The sequence below is a fragment of the Vipera ursinii genome (genome assembly GCF_947247035.1).
Source record: "Vipera ursinii genome assembly, chromosome: 2".
In the NCBI taxonomy this organism is placed as follows: Eukaryota; Metazoa; Chordata; class Lepidosauria; order Squamata; family Viperidae; genus Vipera; species Vipera ursinii.
In genome coordinates this window covers 73726021-73742413 of record NC_139513.1, presented here as the reverse complement: position 1 = coordinate 73742413, position 16393 = coordinate 73726021, and the positions used below count along the sequence as shown (strand labels likewise).

General features: G+C 41.3%; 1 protein-coding gene across 1 annotated transcript in view; it reads right to left on the bottom strand.

Annotated features, from left to right (window-relative positions):
• SLC34A1 (solute carrier family 34 member 1) overlaps nt 1-2373 on the bottom strand; it is a gene marked incomplete at both ends in the record, with an annotated part of 28427 nt that extends 26054 nt beyond the window's left edge. The window contains one exon of the mRNA XM_083351097.1: nt 2169-2373. Within this exon, the coding sequence (XP_083207223.1) occupies nt 2169-2373 (205 nt within the window). The remainder of the gene's footprint in view (nt 1-2168) is intronic.
• Nucleotides 2374-16393: the final 14020 nt, after the last annotated feature.

Below are 16393 nucleotides of genomic sequence, written 5' to 3'. Positions count from 1 at the left end.
AGTAAGTTAGCTAGAACAGGGATGTCAAATACGTCACGTGACGTGATCAGGTTAGACACCCGTGAGCTAGAATGATGAAGAATGATTTTCTTATCAAGGAAGATTAAAGAGTTTGGTGCCGCTTAATGTCAGAAAACAAAAAAAAAGTGTTAGGCGTATTAGAGATGTATCATTTTATTTTAAAAATGAACCATGGGATATTTTCCCCTTTTCCATACAAGAACTAGAATGTATAATTATTTATTGAGTAACTGGGAGTAGATGTTGCCATTATTTTTTGTGATCAGTGCCTGCCCTTTTCTTCCTTCCTTGGATTTAGGACAGGCAAAAGAAAGTATTTCAAAGAGTTCACAATTATGAAATTCCCTACTGCAAAACATGGTGTAGAGCAGACATGTCAAACACAAGGCCCGAGGGCCGGATCCAGCCCGCGAAGTGGTTTCATGTGGCCTGCGAAGCCATCCTGGAAACAGGGAGGGAACGGCCCCCACTGCCTTGGCCCCGGCCCAGAGACCCTCCTTCTGCCAGAGACCCCCAGATCTGTCCCACTCCTGCCCAGGCTCCCATAGGCACCCTTGATGCGAATGATGTAGAACTGGCCACACCCACCCAGTAGGCCATACGCACTCTAGCCACACCGACCCAGTAGGCCACACCGACCCAGGCCACACCCATCCGGCCCCTTAAGGGCAACCGCAATGCTAATGTGGCCCTCAATGAAATTGAGTTTGACACCCCTGGTGTAGAGAGTGACTTCAGCAAGATTTATTTAAAGAATGCTAAACAAGCACAGGCTTGCAAAGCAAACAGAACATCCACATTCAAAGATACTCTATATATGAATATCAAGCATGGGGGTGTTGGCCTTCAAGTGCTGAAAAGGTTTGGAGATCAGTGTTTTGGTTCCTGCAGGAGCAGAAAACAGATATCCCCAACCTGGTGCCTTCCCGATGAATAGCAATCATTACATCTAGATCAGTGGTCCCCAACCTTTTCTATACCCCACACCCCTAAAACACTTCTGATATATTCTCACACCCCTTACAAAAGTTCAAAATAACGGCAACGAATTATGCATATACACTATAATTTTGAGAACCTAAGTTTTTGCACCCCCTGGAATATCGTCTTGCACCTCCAGGGGGTGCGAGCACCCCTGGTTGGGAACTACTGATCTAGATTATCCAGTCACAGTCTGGTCATGCTGACTAGGACTGATGCACAGGCCCAGCTGAGGAAAACTAACTTTGATTCTTGACCTGATTCAGTGGAGATTTTGTAGTTTTCATCTTTATCACAATCTCCATTCTTGTGTACTAAAAGCAGGGTGATTTGTCTATAGAGAAGGAGCCCATCAACCCATCATTTTACAGGTATACGGGTAGAATATAATCAATTTTATTTGATCAAAAAGCAAATTCCAGCAGATATAAAGTGAGAGGATTCTCCAGAAGATATTGTCTCATAAAAATCAGCTAATAATCTTGTTTATGTCAACTAAAAATAAAGATAAATCCCAAATATGTTTTCTGGAGGATTTCCTTTCTCTGGCTTAATCCAGTGGTTTTTGGAAGATTCAGAAACAGAAGCCAACACAGGGCAATGCAAAAATCTAGAACATTAAATAGGCAGAGAAGGACACAGAAAACTATAAAACAAATGTCCATATTTTTGCAGTTAAGATCTGTTAGCCCTCTAAAAAGAGGAGGGAGGGGGAAATGAAAGTGCCACTTTTTTTAACAAATAATCTTAAAGCAAAAATCAGAAACAAAGGTATATATAGAAACAAACCGTCAGGCTTTTGTGCACTGGACTCCTCACCCTCCTATTACTTAGCTCACAATGGTAACCCATCTGGAGAATGTCTTCAGTGGTGAAAATGTTAAACCACCCAAACTTCCACCAAGCCTGGGCTTTGAAAACACCTCTCTTTAATTTATCATTATCTTCAATCTCTACTGTGTTTCCCCAAAAATAAGTCTTATCCCAAAAATAAGCCCTAGCTTGATTTTTACACGTGCATCCAATATAAGCCCTACCCCAAAAATAAGCCCTAGTTTTGGGGTGAAGCGCACGTGTAAAAATCAAACTAGAGCAGGGATGGGGAGTAGCTGCCCCATGTGCCCCACACCTGCTTACCTTAGGACCACTGCAGCCAGGCCTCCCACATCCCAACCCCTGTTGTGCTGTTCCCCGAGTTCTTATGCGGCTGCTTGCAGCGGCACACTGTGGCGCATCGATCCGCTGCCGCCGCTCACAGCACAAGGCCATGAGGCTCACTGGGCTGCTCGCGCCGCTGCTGCCACTCGCAACAGTAGCACAATCAGTGCGATGAGCGTCACGGCTTCCTGCCACAAGTGATGGCAGCGGCATGATGAGCCTTGAGGCCTCCTGCCATGAGCAGCGGCAACAGCGTGATTGGCACGATGAGCCTCATGGCTTCCTACCACAAGTGGCAGCAGCAATCCAATTGGCACAAGCCACATGGCTTCCTGTTGCGAGTGGCAGCAGCGGTGTGATTGGCGGCTACAAGCAGCTGCAGACGAACTCGGGCAGTGGTGCAACAGATGTCGGGGCACGGGAGGCCTGGCTGAGACATTCCTAAGGTGAGCATGTAAGACATCCCCCGAAAATAAGACCTGGTGCCTCTTTTGGAGGCAAAAAAATATAAGACCAGGTCTTATTTTTGGGGAAACATGGGTATTCTGACACAGATTTCTCATCCACACAAGAAACTCTGAAACCGACCACTGACTGCCAAAGCTGACAGCCAATGACATAGATGTTCTATGCAGTCATATTGTATGTGTTTGAATGCTTTCAAACAATCTCTTTTGCCACAAAAAAGGCACATACCCCATATTTTTGTATACATGAAAATATTTCTAAAAGGAGATTTGGGTCAAATTGTGCTAAAAGCTTCAGCTAAATTAAAAATATTTGGGTGAGGGAGCACATAAAACAAGGAAAGCTAGCATTTGGAACACATGACAAAATTCCTAAGTTAGCCAAGTCTTTAGATACCGTAAATATTTCATTATATGTTATTATTTTTCAAAAATTTTCTTCTTTTTTGGTTGTTTTGTTTTTGCACCATAGAATTTGTCTTGACTCCTGGCGACTTCCCAGATGAGTCCTTGAAGTTTTCTTGGCAAGGCTTTTCAGAAGTAGTTTGCTTTTGCCTCCTTCCTAAGGCTGAGAAAGTCATGTCTAAAGTTCTGAATTGAAGAAGCTTCTTGGATGAGAAGCAAAATGTCTTCAAGGAAAAACAAAGAAAGTCCAGTTGCTTTTGAAAAAGCATCTTTGGGACAACCACGATCTGGATGACTGAGAATCTGCATAGTCATGTCTAAAGCTGCATTAGAACTAACAATCTCAGTGTTGAAGATTAGACAGGATAATAATAATAATAATAATAATAATAATAATAATAATAATAATAATAATAATAATAATAATAATAATAATAATAATAAAAGTTGGAAGGGACCTTGGAGGTCATCTAGTCCAACCCCCTGCTCAGGCAGGAAACCCTATACCATTTCAGACCAGTGGCTGGCCAGTCTCTAGATTATAGAAAGAAGAGTAATATGAAGTAACTTTAGAGAGAGATGTCAAAATATATCTGTACTTATAACTGCTGTGAATATCAGAAACCTTTATACTTTTTTTTTCAGAAATCAGAAAACTTTATACTTTTTTCTTTTCTATTTTACTTTCATTTTTTTCTTCTCTTGCACTTTTTCCTTTCTCTTTATGCTTTTTCCTTTCTTACTGTCTACTATGGTAGTTTGTATTAGCTTTTACCTTCTTGTTTATAGTAAAAATTATAGTGAAAGAAATAGAACTCACAATCCTCAGGTTTTCATCCCAATGCAGGGGTGTCAAACTGCTGGCCCGCGAGCCAAATGCGTCATGCTGAAACCACGCCCACCCCATTGCCCGCAATGGAAAAAAGTCGCGATAGGTTGCAACACATCACGTGACATTGATAGTTTGAACACCCATGTCCTAATGCATTAAACACTACACCAAACTGGTCTTCTTCCTTTTTAAAGATCTTTTAGTTAGGGCTGCTAGATCTGGGATTCATAAACCTACATGACCACTAGTATCAAAGAAAGAAAGTATACTAAGGCTTTCAAGAAAAGTCAATAATAATAATAATAATAATAATAAAAGCTTCTTTCATCATGTAAAAAACAAGAAAAAAGTTAAGGAAACGATTGGTCCACTAGTGGGAGAAAGTGACAAGCAACAGGGAGAAAGCAGAACTACTCAACTAGTTTTTTGCATTAGTATTTACACAAAGGGGAAAAACAGTCCAACCTATCAAAAACAGTACTGTAAAAAACAAATTAGAAACAAAAAGGCAAGAAAATGGTAAGTGAGCACCTGTCCACCCTAGATGAGTTCAAATCACCAGGACCAGATGGGCTATACCCCAAGGTTCTGAAGGAACTGGCAGATGTGATCTCGGAACTACTGAACTATATTTTTCAAAGATCCTGGAGCACTGGGGAACTATCAGAGGACTGGAAAAGAGCTGATGTAGTTCCCAACTTCAAAAAAGGAAAAAAAATGGATCCAGGAAATTACAGACCTATCAGGCTGACCTCAATACCTGGGAAGATTCTGGAAAAGATAATCAAGAAACAAATCAGCGAGCACCTAGAGGCAAACAAAGTCATTACTACAAGCCAACATGGGTTTGTCAAAAACAGATCATGCCAGACAAATCTTATTGCATTCTTTGAACAGGTGGCAAAATTAGCAGACCAGAGGAATGCTGTGGATATAACTTACTTGGACTTCAGTAAGGCATTTGATAAAGGAGACCACAACCTACTACTTGATAAGATAGAAAAACGTGGATTAGACAGCATCACCACCAGATGGATTCATAAGCAGGCTGACCGGCCATGCTCAGTGTGTGGTCCTCAATGGAACTGCATCTACATGGAGGGAAGTGTGTAGTGGGGTGCCCCAGGGCTAGGCCCAGTGTTCTTCAATATCTTCATCAATGATTTCGACGAGGGGATAGATGGGGAACTCCTCAAATTTGCAGATGACACTAAGGTGGCAGGAATAGCCAACACTCCAGAAGATAGGCTTAAGATACAGAAGGATCTTGACAGACTTCAACATTGGGCGCTATCTAATAAAATGAAATTCAATGGTGAAAAAAGTAAGGTTCAACATTTAGGCAAGAAAAACCAAATGCACAGGTATAGTATAGGTGTTACCTTGCTCGATAGTATCAACTGTGAGAGGGATCTTGAAGTCCTAGTGGACAATCACTTAAATATGAGTCAGCAGTGTGCTGCAGCTGCCAAAAAAACCAACATAGTGCTAGGATTTCGATAGAATAAAGATCACACGAAGTGTTATTACCACTTTACAATGCCTTGGTAAGGCCACACTTGGAATACTGCATCCAGTTTTGGTCACCACGATGTAAAAGGTGCTGGTGATGACCTATAAAGTCCTAAATGGCTTGGGTCCGGGATATCTGAGGGAACACCTGCTGCCGGCATCAAGTTCCCTTCGTCCAGTGCGCTCCCACAGGGAGGGTCTTCTCAGGGTGCAACCGGTAAGAGATTGCCGGCGGGTAACAGCCAGGGATAGGGCCTTCTCAGTGGGGGCGCCTGCCCTTTGGAACCAGCTGCCAGTGGAGCTGAGGACTGCCCCCGACCTCCATTCATTCCGCCGGGGCCTGAAGACCTGGCTCTTCGAGCTCTCTGGCCCAGGCTGAGGATTAATCTTATTTTAACTGGGGTTTTATTTAGGCAGGGACACATATATTTTTTAAAAAAATTGTTTTTGACTTTTGTATTTTGGTTTTTTAATCACCCTGTAAACCGCCCTGAGTCCTTCGGGAAAGGGTGGTATATAAATGTAATAAAATAAATAAATAAATAAATAAATAAAAAAGATGTTGAGACTCTAGAAAGATTACAGAGAAGAGCAACAAAGATGTTGCTCTTCTCTGTACTCTTTCTAGAGTCACAACATCAAGGGACTGGAGGCTAAAACTTATAAGGAACGGTTGCTAGAATTAGGAATGTCTAGTTTAATGAAGGGAAGGATCAGGGGTGATATGATAGCAGTGTTCCAATATCTCAGGGGCTGCCACAAAGAAGAGGGAGTCAAGCTATTCTCCAAAGCACCTGAAGGCAGGACAAGAAGCAATGGATGGAAACTAATCAAAGAGAGAAGCAACCTAGAACTAAGGAGAAATTTCCTGAAAGTTAGAACAATTAATCAGTGGAACAACCTGCCTCCAGAAGCTGTGAATGCTCCAACACTGGAAGTTTTTAAGAAGAGACTGGAGAGCCATTTGTCTGAAATGGTTTAGGTTTTCCTGCCTGAGCAGGGGGTTGGACTAGATCAGACATGTTAAACACAAGGCCCGGGGGGCAGATCCGGCCCGCGAAGTGGTTTCATGTGGCCCGCGAAGCCATCCTGGAAACAGGGAGGGAACGACCCCACTGCCTTGGCCCTGGCCCAGAGACCCTCCTCCTGCCAGAGACCCTCAGATCTGTCCCACTCCTGCCCAGGCCCCCATAGGCACCCTTGATGCAAAGGATGTAGAGCTGGCCACGCCCACCCAGTAGGCCATACGCACTCTAGCCACGCCCACCCAGTAGGCCACGCCCACCCTGGCCATACCCACCTGGCCCCCTGAGGGCAACCGCAATGCTGATGCGGCCCTCAATGAAATTGAGTTTGACACCCTGGACTAGATGACCTTCAAGGTCCCTTCCAACATTATTATTATTGTTGTTGTTACTATTACTTTCTTTGCTGCCATCTATTGGTCATTAGAATATATGCAGTTTAGATTTAGCAGCCTTGACTTGGTGAGCAGTGGCTAAAAATACAGCTAAAACACACTAAATTAGATATACATGTGCATCTGCACATATGTTAAAACTCCTTTTTATTACATTATTCCATGGCTTATGTAATTTGTTTGTATGATTTTGGATATATCTTGTTCTTTATCTGGTTTATATTACATATGCTTTATTATTCCATAGTTGGATTGTTCGTTAGATTTTTGAGGCAATTTTAGGCTTTGATTTGTTCTCAGATGCAGTTACCTAACCAGACACATGTCTATTTAATTCACAGCTTTCTTTGCAGGAATCAGCAGCATCTGAAAAAAATATACAAAAACTGTCTTCAAATGATATGCTGAGTGTGAAATAAGTGGCTGTGTGCAAAATTAAAAATAAACAAGATTTCAGGAAAAAGCATCTGGTAAATATGTAGGCATAAAGACAGAATGTGTGAATTGAATCATTATGCTTTATTCAACAAAACCATGTTCAAAATCAGCTATGGCTTAATGTGATATTTGAACTCAGAGAGGAAAGAAGCACTTTTATATCTATTCAGTGGATACAGTCCACCCCATGGGGTACATAAACCTATCTTTTCTTACCTAAATTATTCTAGCCATTGGTGATCGCTACTATGGCTAATAAGAAAGACTGGATCCAATGGCACAGGGTGTGTGTATGTGTGTGTGTGTTCAATCCAATCAGTCTGACAAAAGTGATGTCACACTTTCTCAGTGGAAGCCCCACTTCTTTGGTCCACACATTGTGATTCTGATGTACACTAAAAAGGAGTGCAATGCTGCTTTTATTATTTTGACAAATACTGACTCAATCTCTAGGGAAGTACAGTAGTGCTTAGAAATATTCAGGCTTATCCCATGTAGAGGTTTTGAACAATGAGTATAAATGCACTACCCACTACAGAGCTATGAATCAAAGTTTTAGATTCCATATCGATACATAGGTGAGATTCTTCAAATTGCTGTGACCATCACAAGAATTTTATTTTATTTTTATTTTAATTCCATTTATATCCCGCCCTTCTCCGAAGACTCAGGGCGGCTTACAAGCTTAGCAGTAGCCTTCATTCTATGTATATGCCTGCTTATTAGGGCTTTCATACAGCCCCCAAGCGGCATTATTACAAAGTCAGCTTATTGCCCCCAACAATCTGGGTCCTCATTTTACCTACCTCGGAAGGATGGAAGGCTGAGTCAACCTTGAGCCTGGTGGGATGCGAACCTGCACTAATTGCAGGCAGCTGGTGTTACTTAAGGAGGCATTAGCCCACTGCTCCACCAAGGCTCAATAATTATAGAGTATAGTCATTTATTTCTGTAGAGGTTTCAAGACACTGGCATGTGGTGGTATTTGAAGCACTTTATAAACTAGGAGAGAGTCTGGGCAAAGAGCTATATGTGATGCTTCTCTGCCAGCAACATGTCACAATCATTAATTAATCAACCTCACTTGAGCCCATCACTCATTGACTGGGCCAGACTAAAGTCCTCTCCTGGAAGGGAAGGTTGCACAGACCTGCCCCCCAGCATGCTGAGTCAAGGGGCTCTGAGGGGACAACCATGCCAGCTTTGCTGCATAAAGGCTCCGTGTCTTTTAGGCTATATATGGCATTCAACTACCAAATACTTTGTTTGCATTGGTCTTGGCACAAATATGGGTGCTTGAAAACTAAGGTACGTATACAGATGATCCTTGGCTTACGACCACAATTGGGTTGAACATTTCGATTACTAAACAAGACAGTTGGTAAGTGAGCCTTGCCCCATTTTACCACCTTTCTTGCCACTGTTATTAAGTGAATCACTGCAGTTTTTAAGTTAGTAACACAGTTGTTAAATGAATTTGGCTTCCCCATGGACTTCGCTTGTCAGAAGGTTGCAGAAGGTGGTCACAAGACCACCAGGTAATTGCAACCATCCTAAATACATGCCAGTTGCCAAGCGGCTGAATGTTGATCACGTGACCACAGGGATACTGCAATGGTCGTTAAGTATGAAAAATGGTCGTGTCACTTTTTTCAGTGCCATTATTTGAACAGTCACTAAACGAACGGTTGTAAGCCGAGGACTACCTGCATAGTGATGTGGTAGCCCTTATGTAAGACATTATCACTTCCAAATGCAGGTAGGAAGTTGCACAGCTCTGGTTTCTCCAAGAAGAAAGGCTTCCAGGCTTTGAGGGGTGATGCTTTACATGTATCTGGAGCTGGCGCATATTCATGAAGTGTCCGTCTGTGTCTGCACTTAGTTCTGGAAGGGGTTGATGCAAGGGTCTCAGGGTTCAGGATTTTCTATCAGTTTTCACAAGCAAACACTGCCGAGGGATGAGTGAAACTAAGGTTAATCCACAAAGTGGTGAGGATAGAGAAGGAATTCTACCCAAGAGAAAAAGAAAGTAATGGCAACTCACTCCTGCACTCTTGCCAAGAAAACTGTATAGATATGACTAAATGGTTTAGGTAAGTTTGGATACTCACTCTTCAGACCGCCCATATTGTAAGGCATTCTTCTAGTTATTGGAGAAGAACAGTGAGTGAACTTTCCTGAGTAAAGCTCGAGGTGAAGTGACCAGATCAAAGCCACAAGGCAGCTGGGTCCCTGATGGTTCCAATATTTAAGGAGGAATTTCTCATTTCTCAGGCACACATGTAACTGGGGCATGGAATTTGTTAAGCACGAATCAAGAAACACTTGGAAGTTCTTAAGGAGAAGATTAGTGCGCTAAATTGGATGTTTTAAATACTGCAAAAGCACACTGATGCACCATAAATGGACACTTTTAAATCAAAAGATTTCACAATATATGTTCAGCTATAATCTGATAAACAACAGGATATTTATTAGAATTAATGAACATTCATGTTAAATAACTCTAAGTGTCTATTTATAGAAGAAGTCAAGAAATCCTCTGGCAAACCGAAAGAGATTCTAAATGCAACATTTAAATGCAACATCTAAAAAAATACATCTATTAATAGGTCATTGGAATGAGGAAGAAAAGGAGGAACTTTAATTAGAGGAATATTTGTATTAAGCAAACAGAAAGGTTAATAAAGCAAACAGAAAAGTAAATAAAATTTAGCCAAAAAGGATGGAAAGTCTACACTGAAGCCCTTTACAAACAGAATGATACAACTTTTAAAAATGAAGAACGAGAATATATTCTCTTCTAGAAAGGGCAGTATGAGAGACAGCAGAACAACTGTTAAAGAGAAAAACACCAGGTTTAGATAAAATGCTCACTGAACTGCTTAAATCTACAAGAAAAGAGACAATTGAAGTGCTAACAGCTGTGTGTCAACAAACAGAACAAGTCTGATCTAAAGACAACTTGATTTACATTTCTTCCCTAAAGAAGAGATTGTTTGGTGGATATATGTTGGCATTTGTAGCTTTGGCAGCACAAGGGGTGACACAGGAAATGGCAACAGCAACATGATGGATTTCTGGCCTTTACCAATGATGGGCAGTGCAGTCTGGTGTGGTTTATAGTCTCCAAATTAGGCCTGGGACTCCCAAGATACCATGAAGTGTCCAATCATTTGGTGAGCTTGCAGAGTTTGTTGTGGACTTTCCTTAAGATGCCATTTTGTCTCCTTCATGGTTGAAATCAAAAACGGATGATATCCTGGTCATTTTAGGGCCATTTTTGGGCCAATTAAATATGATGTACCAATGCCCCCTGGTGGTTGGTAGGTAATATCTATTTAACTTGTAAAATGCATATCTTGAAAGAAGACCAGAATTGACAAAGATGACAGCTGGAATCAACATGGAGGGCAAACCAGAAATAACTTGAGATATTCTGCCAATGCCACTTAGTTAGCCTGAAAGTAAATAAGATTCGGAAAGGCGCATCATAAAAGTAAGCATGGGTTAAATTAAATATTAAAAAAATTAAAGACTGGAGGCTTAGGGAATTTACAGATTAAATGAAGAAGTCATGGCAATAGATTAATTTTGCTTTTTAGGTTCAAGAATCCATTAAGATGGACAGGGTACTGTAAAAGTAAAGACAGAATTCATGCTAGGAAATAAAGCAATAATACCAAAAGTGTTAATGGTATTTCAGTACAATGAGAGTAAGAAAAGATCTGTGCACTGAGAAAGGGTAAATCGACACAGCCTTCTTGCCCACTTATCTTGTCCAAAAGCCACTGTCTCTGTCTCTATCCCCATGGCTAGCTCTGTTTTTTAAAAGTCTAATTCTTCAGTAGCACATACTGAGCAACTGCACAAAGGACCACTTGATGGCAAGCCAAGATATTATCTCTTTGCTGCCATCTAATTGAACGGCTAATTCATGGTTTCAAAGATTTTTTTAAAAGTTTACTTGGTTGAGAGAATAACCAAAAAGAAAATTTAAAAATATAGATATGACCCAAGAGAAAGAAGAGAGATGCGTGTTAAAGGTATAAGGAGACAACCCAACACTAAGGGTGTTGTGTACACAGCAAGGGCAACGTCTTTTTATTCTGGCTTAGACAGGAGAGGAACCTATCAAAGCAGCTCTGTGGATGCAACTAAGAGAAGGAAGAGAGACGCCTCCAAATGAGAGATTTGTAGATGTTAATGTGGATGCTAAGAAGAACCAATCAATGGGTCCTGAATGTAATAAAGATCCCTTGATGTGATGATTAATGAGAAGCAATTCACATAATATGAGCTTGAAATGAGAGCAAGGGCGGAGTAGAAAAACAACTATACTTGACAAGGCTGAGAGAAGGAAAAGGAAACGACGGGATCATGCAGTCTCCAGGTATCGAATCTCTCTCAATGAAACTAACTTAGAAATAATAAGTCATGAGACATTATTCATTAACTATAAGGAACAGAAAGGTCCTTCTCTCCAAATGAACCTCAGATACACTTGTAATCACTATTTGGTCATTCTGCAGCCATCTTTGCAGAGACGCTCTTGATGTCCATCAGCATATAATATATGAAAGGCAAAGTCCTTGACCAAATTTAGACTCTATTTCTGCTCTTACACCTCAAGAGGCTGTCATCATGCAAGCAGCACCTGCATATCTGCAACAGCTGAAAATAGAGAAGTTCACACTTTATTTACCTAGATCTCAGTCCACTGATAGAACAATTAAACATTGATAGCTGGATAGACCCACAATGACATCCACATGAAGTTGGAGCAATAATGCAAAGCCTAAGAGCAGCACAACTACGTATTTTTTTACAGGCACTCAAACAGTTCCTGCTCCTCAGGTCTGCTTCTGCTGAGAGGCATTGGGTGGTGGGACAGAACAGGAGCCCTGAGGAGCACAGCAGAATGGGACAGGTTCAGAGGCAGGAAAAACAATTCAGAAATCTCCACCATCACTCTCTCATAGCACCTGACAATGTGAATATTTTGAATAAAATCTTAAGTGACAGCAAAACATGTCAATTGCTAAGGTACCTTCATTTATGATCATCTCGGACATTTTTTCTTGATATGAGAATTTGCATATCATAGGAAGGAGAGTGAAGACCATCTATAAACTTGTTTAGGTGGATTGTTCTACCCAACTCCTTCCCTGGGCATTACCGCCCAGAAGTGTATTGAGTGGGAAGGATCTCTGAAGGGAAAGGGAAGGAGGCAGGTCCCCTGAGACCATCTCAGAAGGTTGTTCATCTAGATCAGGGGTGTCAAACTGTCGGCCCACAGGCTGGATGCATCATGCCAAAACCGCGCCCACCCCATTGCCGGCAATGGAAAAAAAGTTGCAATACGTCGTGACACGTCACGTGTTGGCGTGAGTTTGACACCCCGATCTAGATTCTTCCATCCTCCCCATAAGAGTATTATTCCCACCTTCCTATGGAAAGGATCCTAGAAGTCTGCTTGTTTGTTTATTTAATTTATATGTATTTTTATTTTAAAAAATTTAAACATTAATGAATAATTGATTCGTTATTTTTAACTGTTTGTACTGCTTTTTGTTATGTAGGTTTCACAAATGTCTACTAGCATGGAAACCTGAAAAATAACTCTCCTACCACCTATTAGATTCCTCCTCCTACATTCTTCCTTCTTAAGGACTATCCCAAATGCTGAATATGTTGCTCATCTAGCTGCTGAAAACCAAGCTGAAACATGTGCATTTTTGTCAGAATCATGCCAAATTATAGAATCGATGTGTGAGAATTCTAGAAGAGGCAAAGAAATTAACCTTGGTACATGGACTTGTATCAGGGTGGAGATGAGCAGATTCTAATTATTTGATGACTAACATACCATGGACTCATCTTCATCCATCTGATTGGGTAATGACTTCTGTGGAGTGTGGAAGGCCTGTAAAGAGAGTCAACTCTGAGTTGAATCAAGTAACCTTGACAGAGACTATTTGAATAAGTGTAAGACCTTCCCATCCAACCATACAGGCTAATTGGGATGGGGGGGGGGTTCTTTTGCCTGCCAGCCCCGACCTGGTGTTCTCCAAATGGGCTGGGATTGCAACTCTCGAAGGTTTAAGGTTTCTGGATGCTATTGAGGGAGAAGTTGGAGAAGTTTCTATTGAACTTTTGTTCTAAAAATATGTTCTGGACTGCATTTTTGAACATCCAATTGCTTTCAGCTGCATTGTATGACATGGCCAGATTTTGTAAATCTATATGAGATGCGATTGTATGGAAAGAGGCATGTATTAAATTAGGGGTCTTCAAACTTGGCATCTTTAAGACTCAGCATGGCTGGTTAAGGAATTCTGGGAGTTGAAGTCCATAAGCCTTAAAGTTGCCAGCTTTGGAGACCCCTGTTTGAAATGAACAAATTAATAAACAAGCAAGCACAAGCAGATTCATCATCTGCTACTGATCTTAAAATACTCTGAATTTGGGTGGGCAAAGCAGGTGCTTGTGGACATCAATGTGCTCACAGGCATCTCCCTTAGCAGCAGCTATCTATCCTACCTGACTTAATTTTTAAAATGACTTTTAACTGGAGAAGGAAGCAAAAGAAGGCAACCATGCTGCAAAGCAAAGCCTTATTTTCAAGCGCCATATTTATTTCTGTGTGTGTCTCCTGACCCACAAGCAAATGGTGAGCAATTGAAGCTCATTCTGAGGCTTGAAACTGTGATTCTACCTGCGTGGAAAGACCACAATTGTAAATTGGATTTGTGGAAAGAAGCCTGAATAGTTGGCTTTTTGCTAAATGGATGGGTTGTTTTCACTGGCCCAGCCCACTTTGGCAGCCATTTTATAAATGAGAAAAATTTTCCCATGGCATCTGCTTTTGAAAATGGCTCTAAAATTTCCAAAGGATCCCACTGGCACAAAAGGCTTAAGGTATTAAATTAAATTCAAAGCTTTGGATCCTTTCCATTCTCCTCTCCAAAGAAGAAAGGTTTGGGACTTCAAGTAACAAAGACTTCAGCCTCTGATGTCAGTGGCCACAGAGATTTCTGACTCCCTTTTGGCCCTGAAGTTCCCCAATCACCTCATAGAACAGTACTGCAAAAACAAAGGGGTAGTCCAAAGGGGCTGACCAACCCATTGACCTGGAAAACTGGGCCTAGTCACCCAGGATCAAGGGATAGTGAATTCAGGATCACTGACGGAAAGCAAAATGGCTGATGGCAGACCTTAAATATAGTGTGCAAGACCACCAATCTAACAGCCTCAGTTAATCCAGTTGCTGGGCTTGTTAATGAGTATCATCCTTGCAACTGAATCAGTGGACTCTGCACATCCCTTGAATTCAGAAAACCTCACCTGATGTTTTGCTTCTACTTGATTTACTAGCTCCCCCTGCCTGCTTCCAGACAGCCAACAGACTACCTGTGAATCTCACCAGGCATGGTGGGATCTTGATCTAAGTGGACTTTGACTGGTACAGTTACCTTCTTGGCAGTCTTCATCTCCTCTGTGGATTTGGACCGAGCTTTCAATCCTTCCTTCTGAGGGGAGCTGGGCTGCTCCTAGGGCACACCCAAGGGGGGAAATGTACTGTATTATTATGTTATTCTCCTGCATTGAAACCTGCATAATGCCTGATTTGATACAGCACTTCTGAAAAGGTTGAGGATATCATCATGGAATCTCTTTCGTGAAGCCACTTCTATACAGCCTGTCTCTGCATCACTGCATAGGAATCGTATTAGGAAGGGCTGTGTTTACAGGTCTACCCTCTTTAATTAATGAGAGAGATTCACACTGTGCCCACGTAATTCCAGGGTTCAGATGAATACCATAGTAACATAAAATCCTACCACATGGAGTCATCTCCTAAGCCACACACAGCAGAAGTGGCTAGGAATGACAGCGTTGGCTTTCCTGCATTAGCATTTTTCATAAAAGCTTGGGTTGGCATGTTCTCTCATGAACTGCTATATAAAACAATAATGTGCTGCAATGTAGCTCCTGACAAGCAGGTCTTTAGCACAGTGTGAATGACAGCAGCAGTTAGGTGCATGTAATATCTAAGATGACCTGGACAAATACAACATTACAGAGAACACTGGAGCACAACTCTCAGCTTGCACAATAGTTAACTGATGGACATTATATCCAAACTGTAAACTGAATCCTAGCAACCCTGATCATTATATAAACAAATTTGGATATGACCAATAATTCATGTTTTGGAGGTATCTGAGGGAGCCTCTGGATGGAAACAATTGTATCATCTAGTAGATAGGAAGTGAAGGCTGAAGAACTGTGGATGGCTTGACAGAAAGTCCAACAAGTAGAACTAAACACCCCATTAGTCCTTGTCAACATCCTTGCTCCTTTACTTAGCTGATCAAAATTTAGTAATGTGAGCTTCCTGTGACATCCACCTGCAGTTTCCTAGTTTCCTGTAGCCCCAATAAATTAACCTCATTTCTGTTTGATATGGAGCTCAAGTAGCTCCAACATGAAAGAGGCTCCCCACCCTCTTTATTTTTTAATTATTATAATTTATTAATTACATAAATGTAAATATTAGTATCCTGTGGTGCAGAGCACTTTTATTTCCAAAAAAACCACCACTGAATTACTGTAATTTTGGAGGTGGCTGCATTTAGATATGGCTGTTGCCTTCTATGACATTTAGAAGCATACTCAAAAAACACTGGGGACAGCAAACAGCATTCTGGAAAAGAGATGGAAAGCAAAGAAGTGGTTTTTGTGTGTTACCTTTGGTGAAATGTGTATTTGTGTTCTGTCTTATTTGTTTAATTGATTTGCTTGTTACATTTTTATATCAGCTGGTTTATTTTATGGGTGTGTGGTTTTCCTTAGAATCACCAGTTTGCTTTCTGTGAATCAATTGTGTGATTTGGCCGCCTCAGCCTTATACTCCATTTCTTTGGCCAAGTTACTTGGCCAAATTCAACATTTCCTTCTTATGAAATGGGGGTTGGGAGCAGAAAACTAGTTAAAAGCCTAAGCCTCTACTTTGGTTGTTGGGTCAGCTGCAATGGTAGATAGAAATGTGCGCAATTCCATTAACATAAAAATGTTGTAGGTCTAATTTTACACAGGTTCACAGTGGATCTTTAGACCACAAGCAAATGATCTATGCCAATCCCCGTGTTTGAG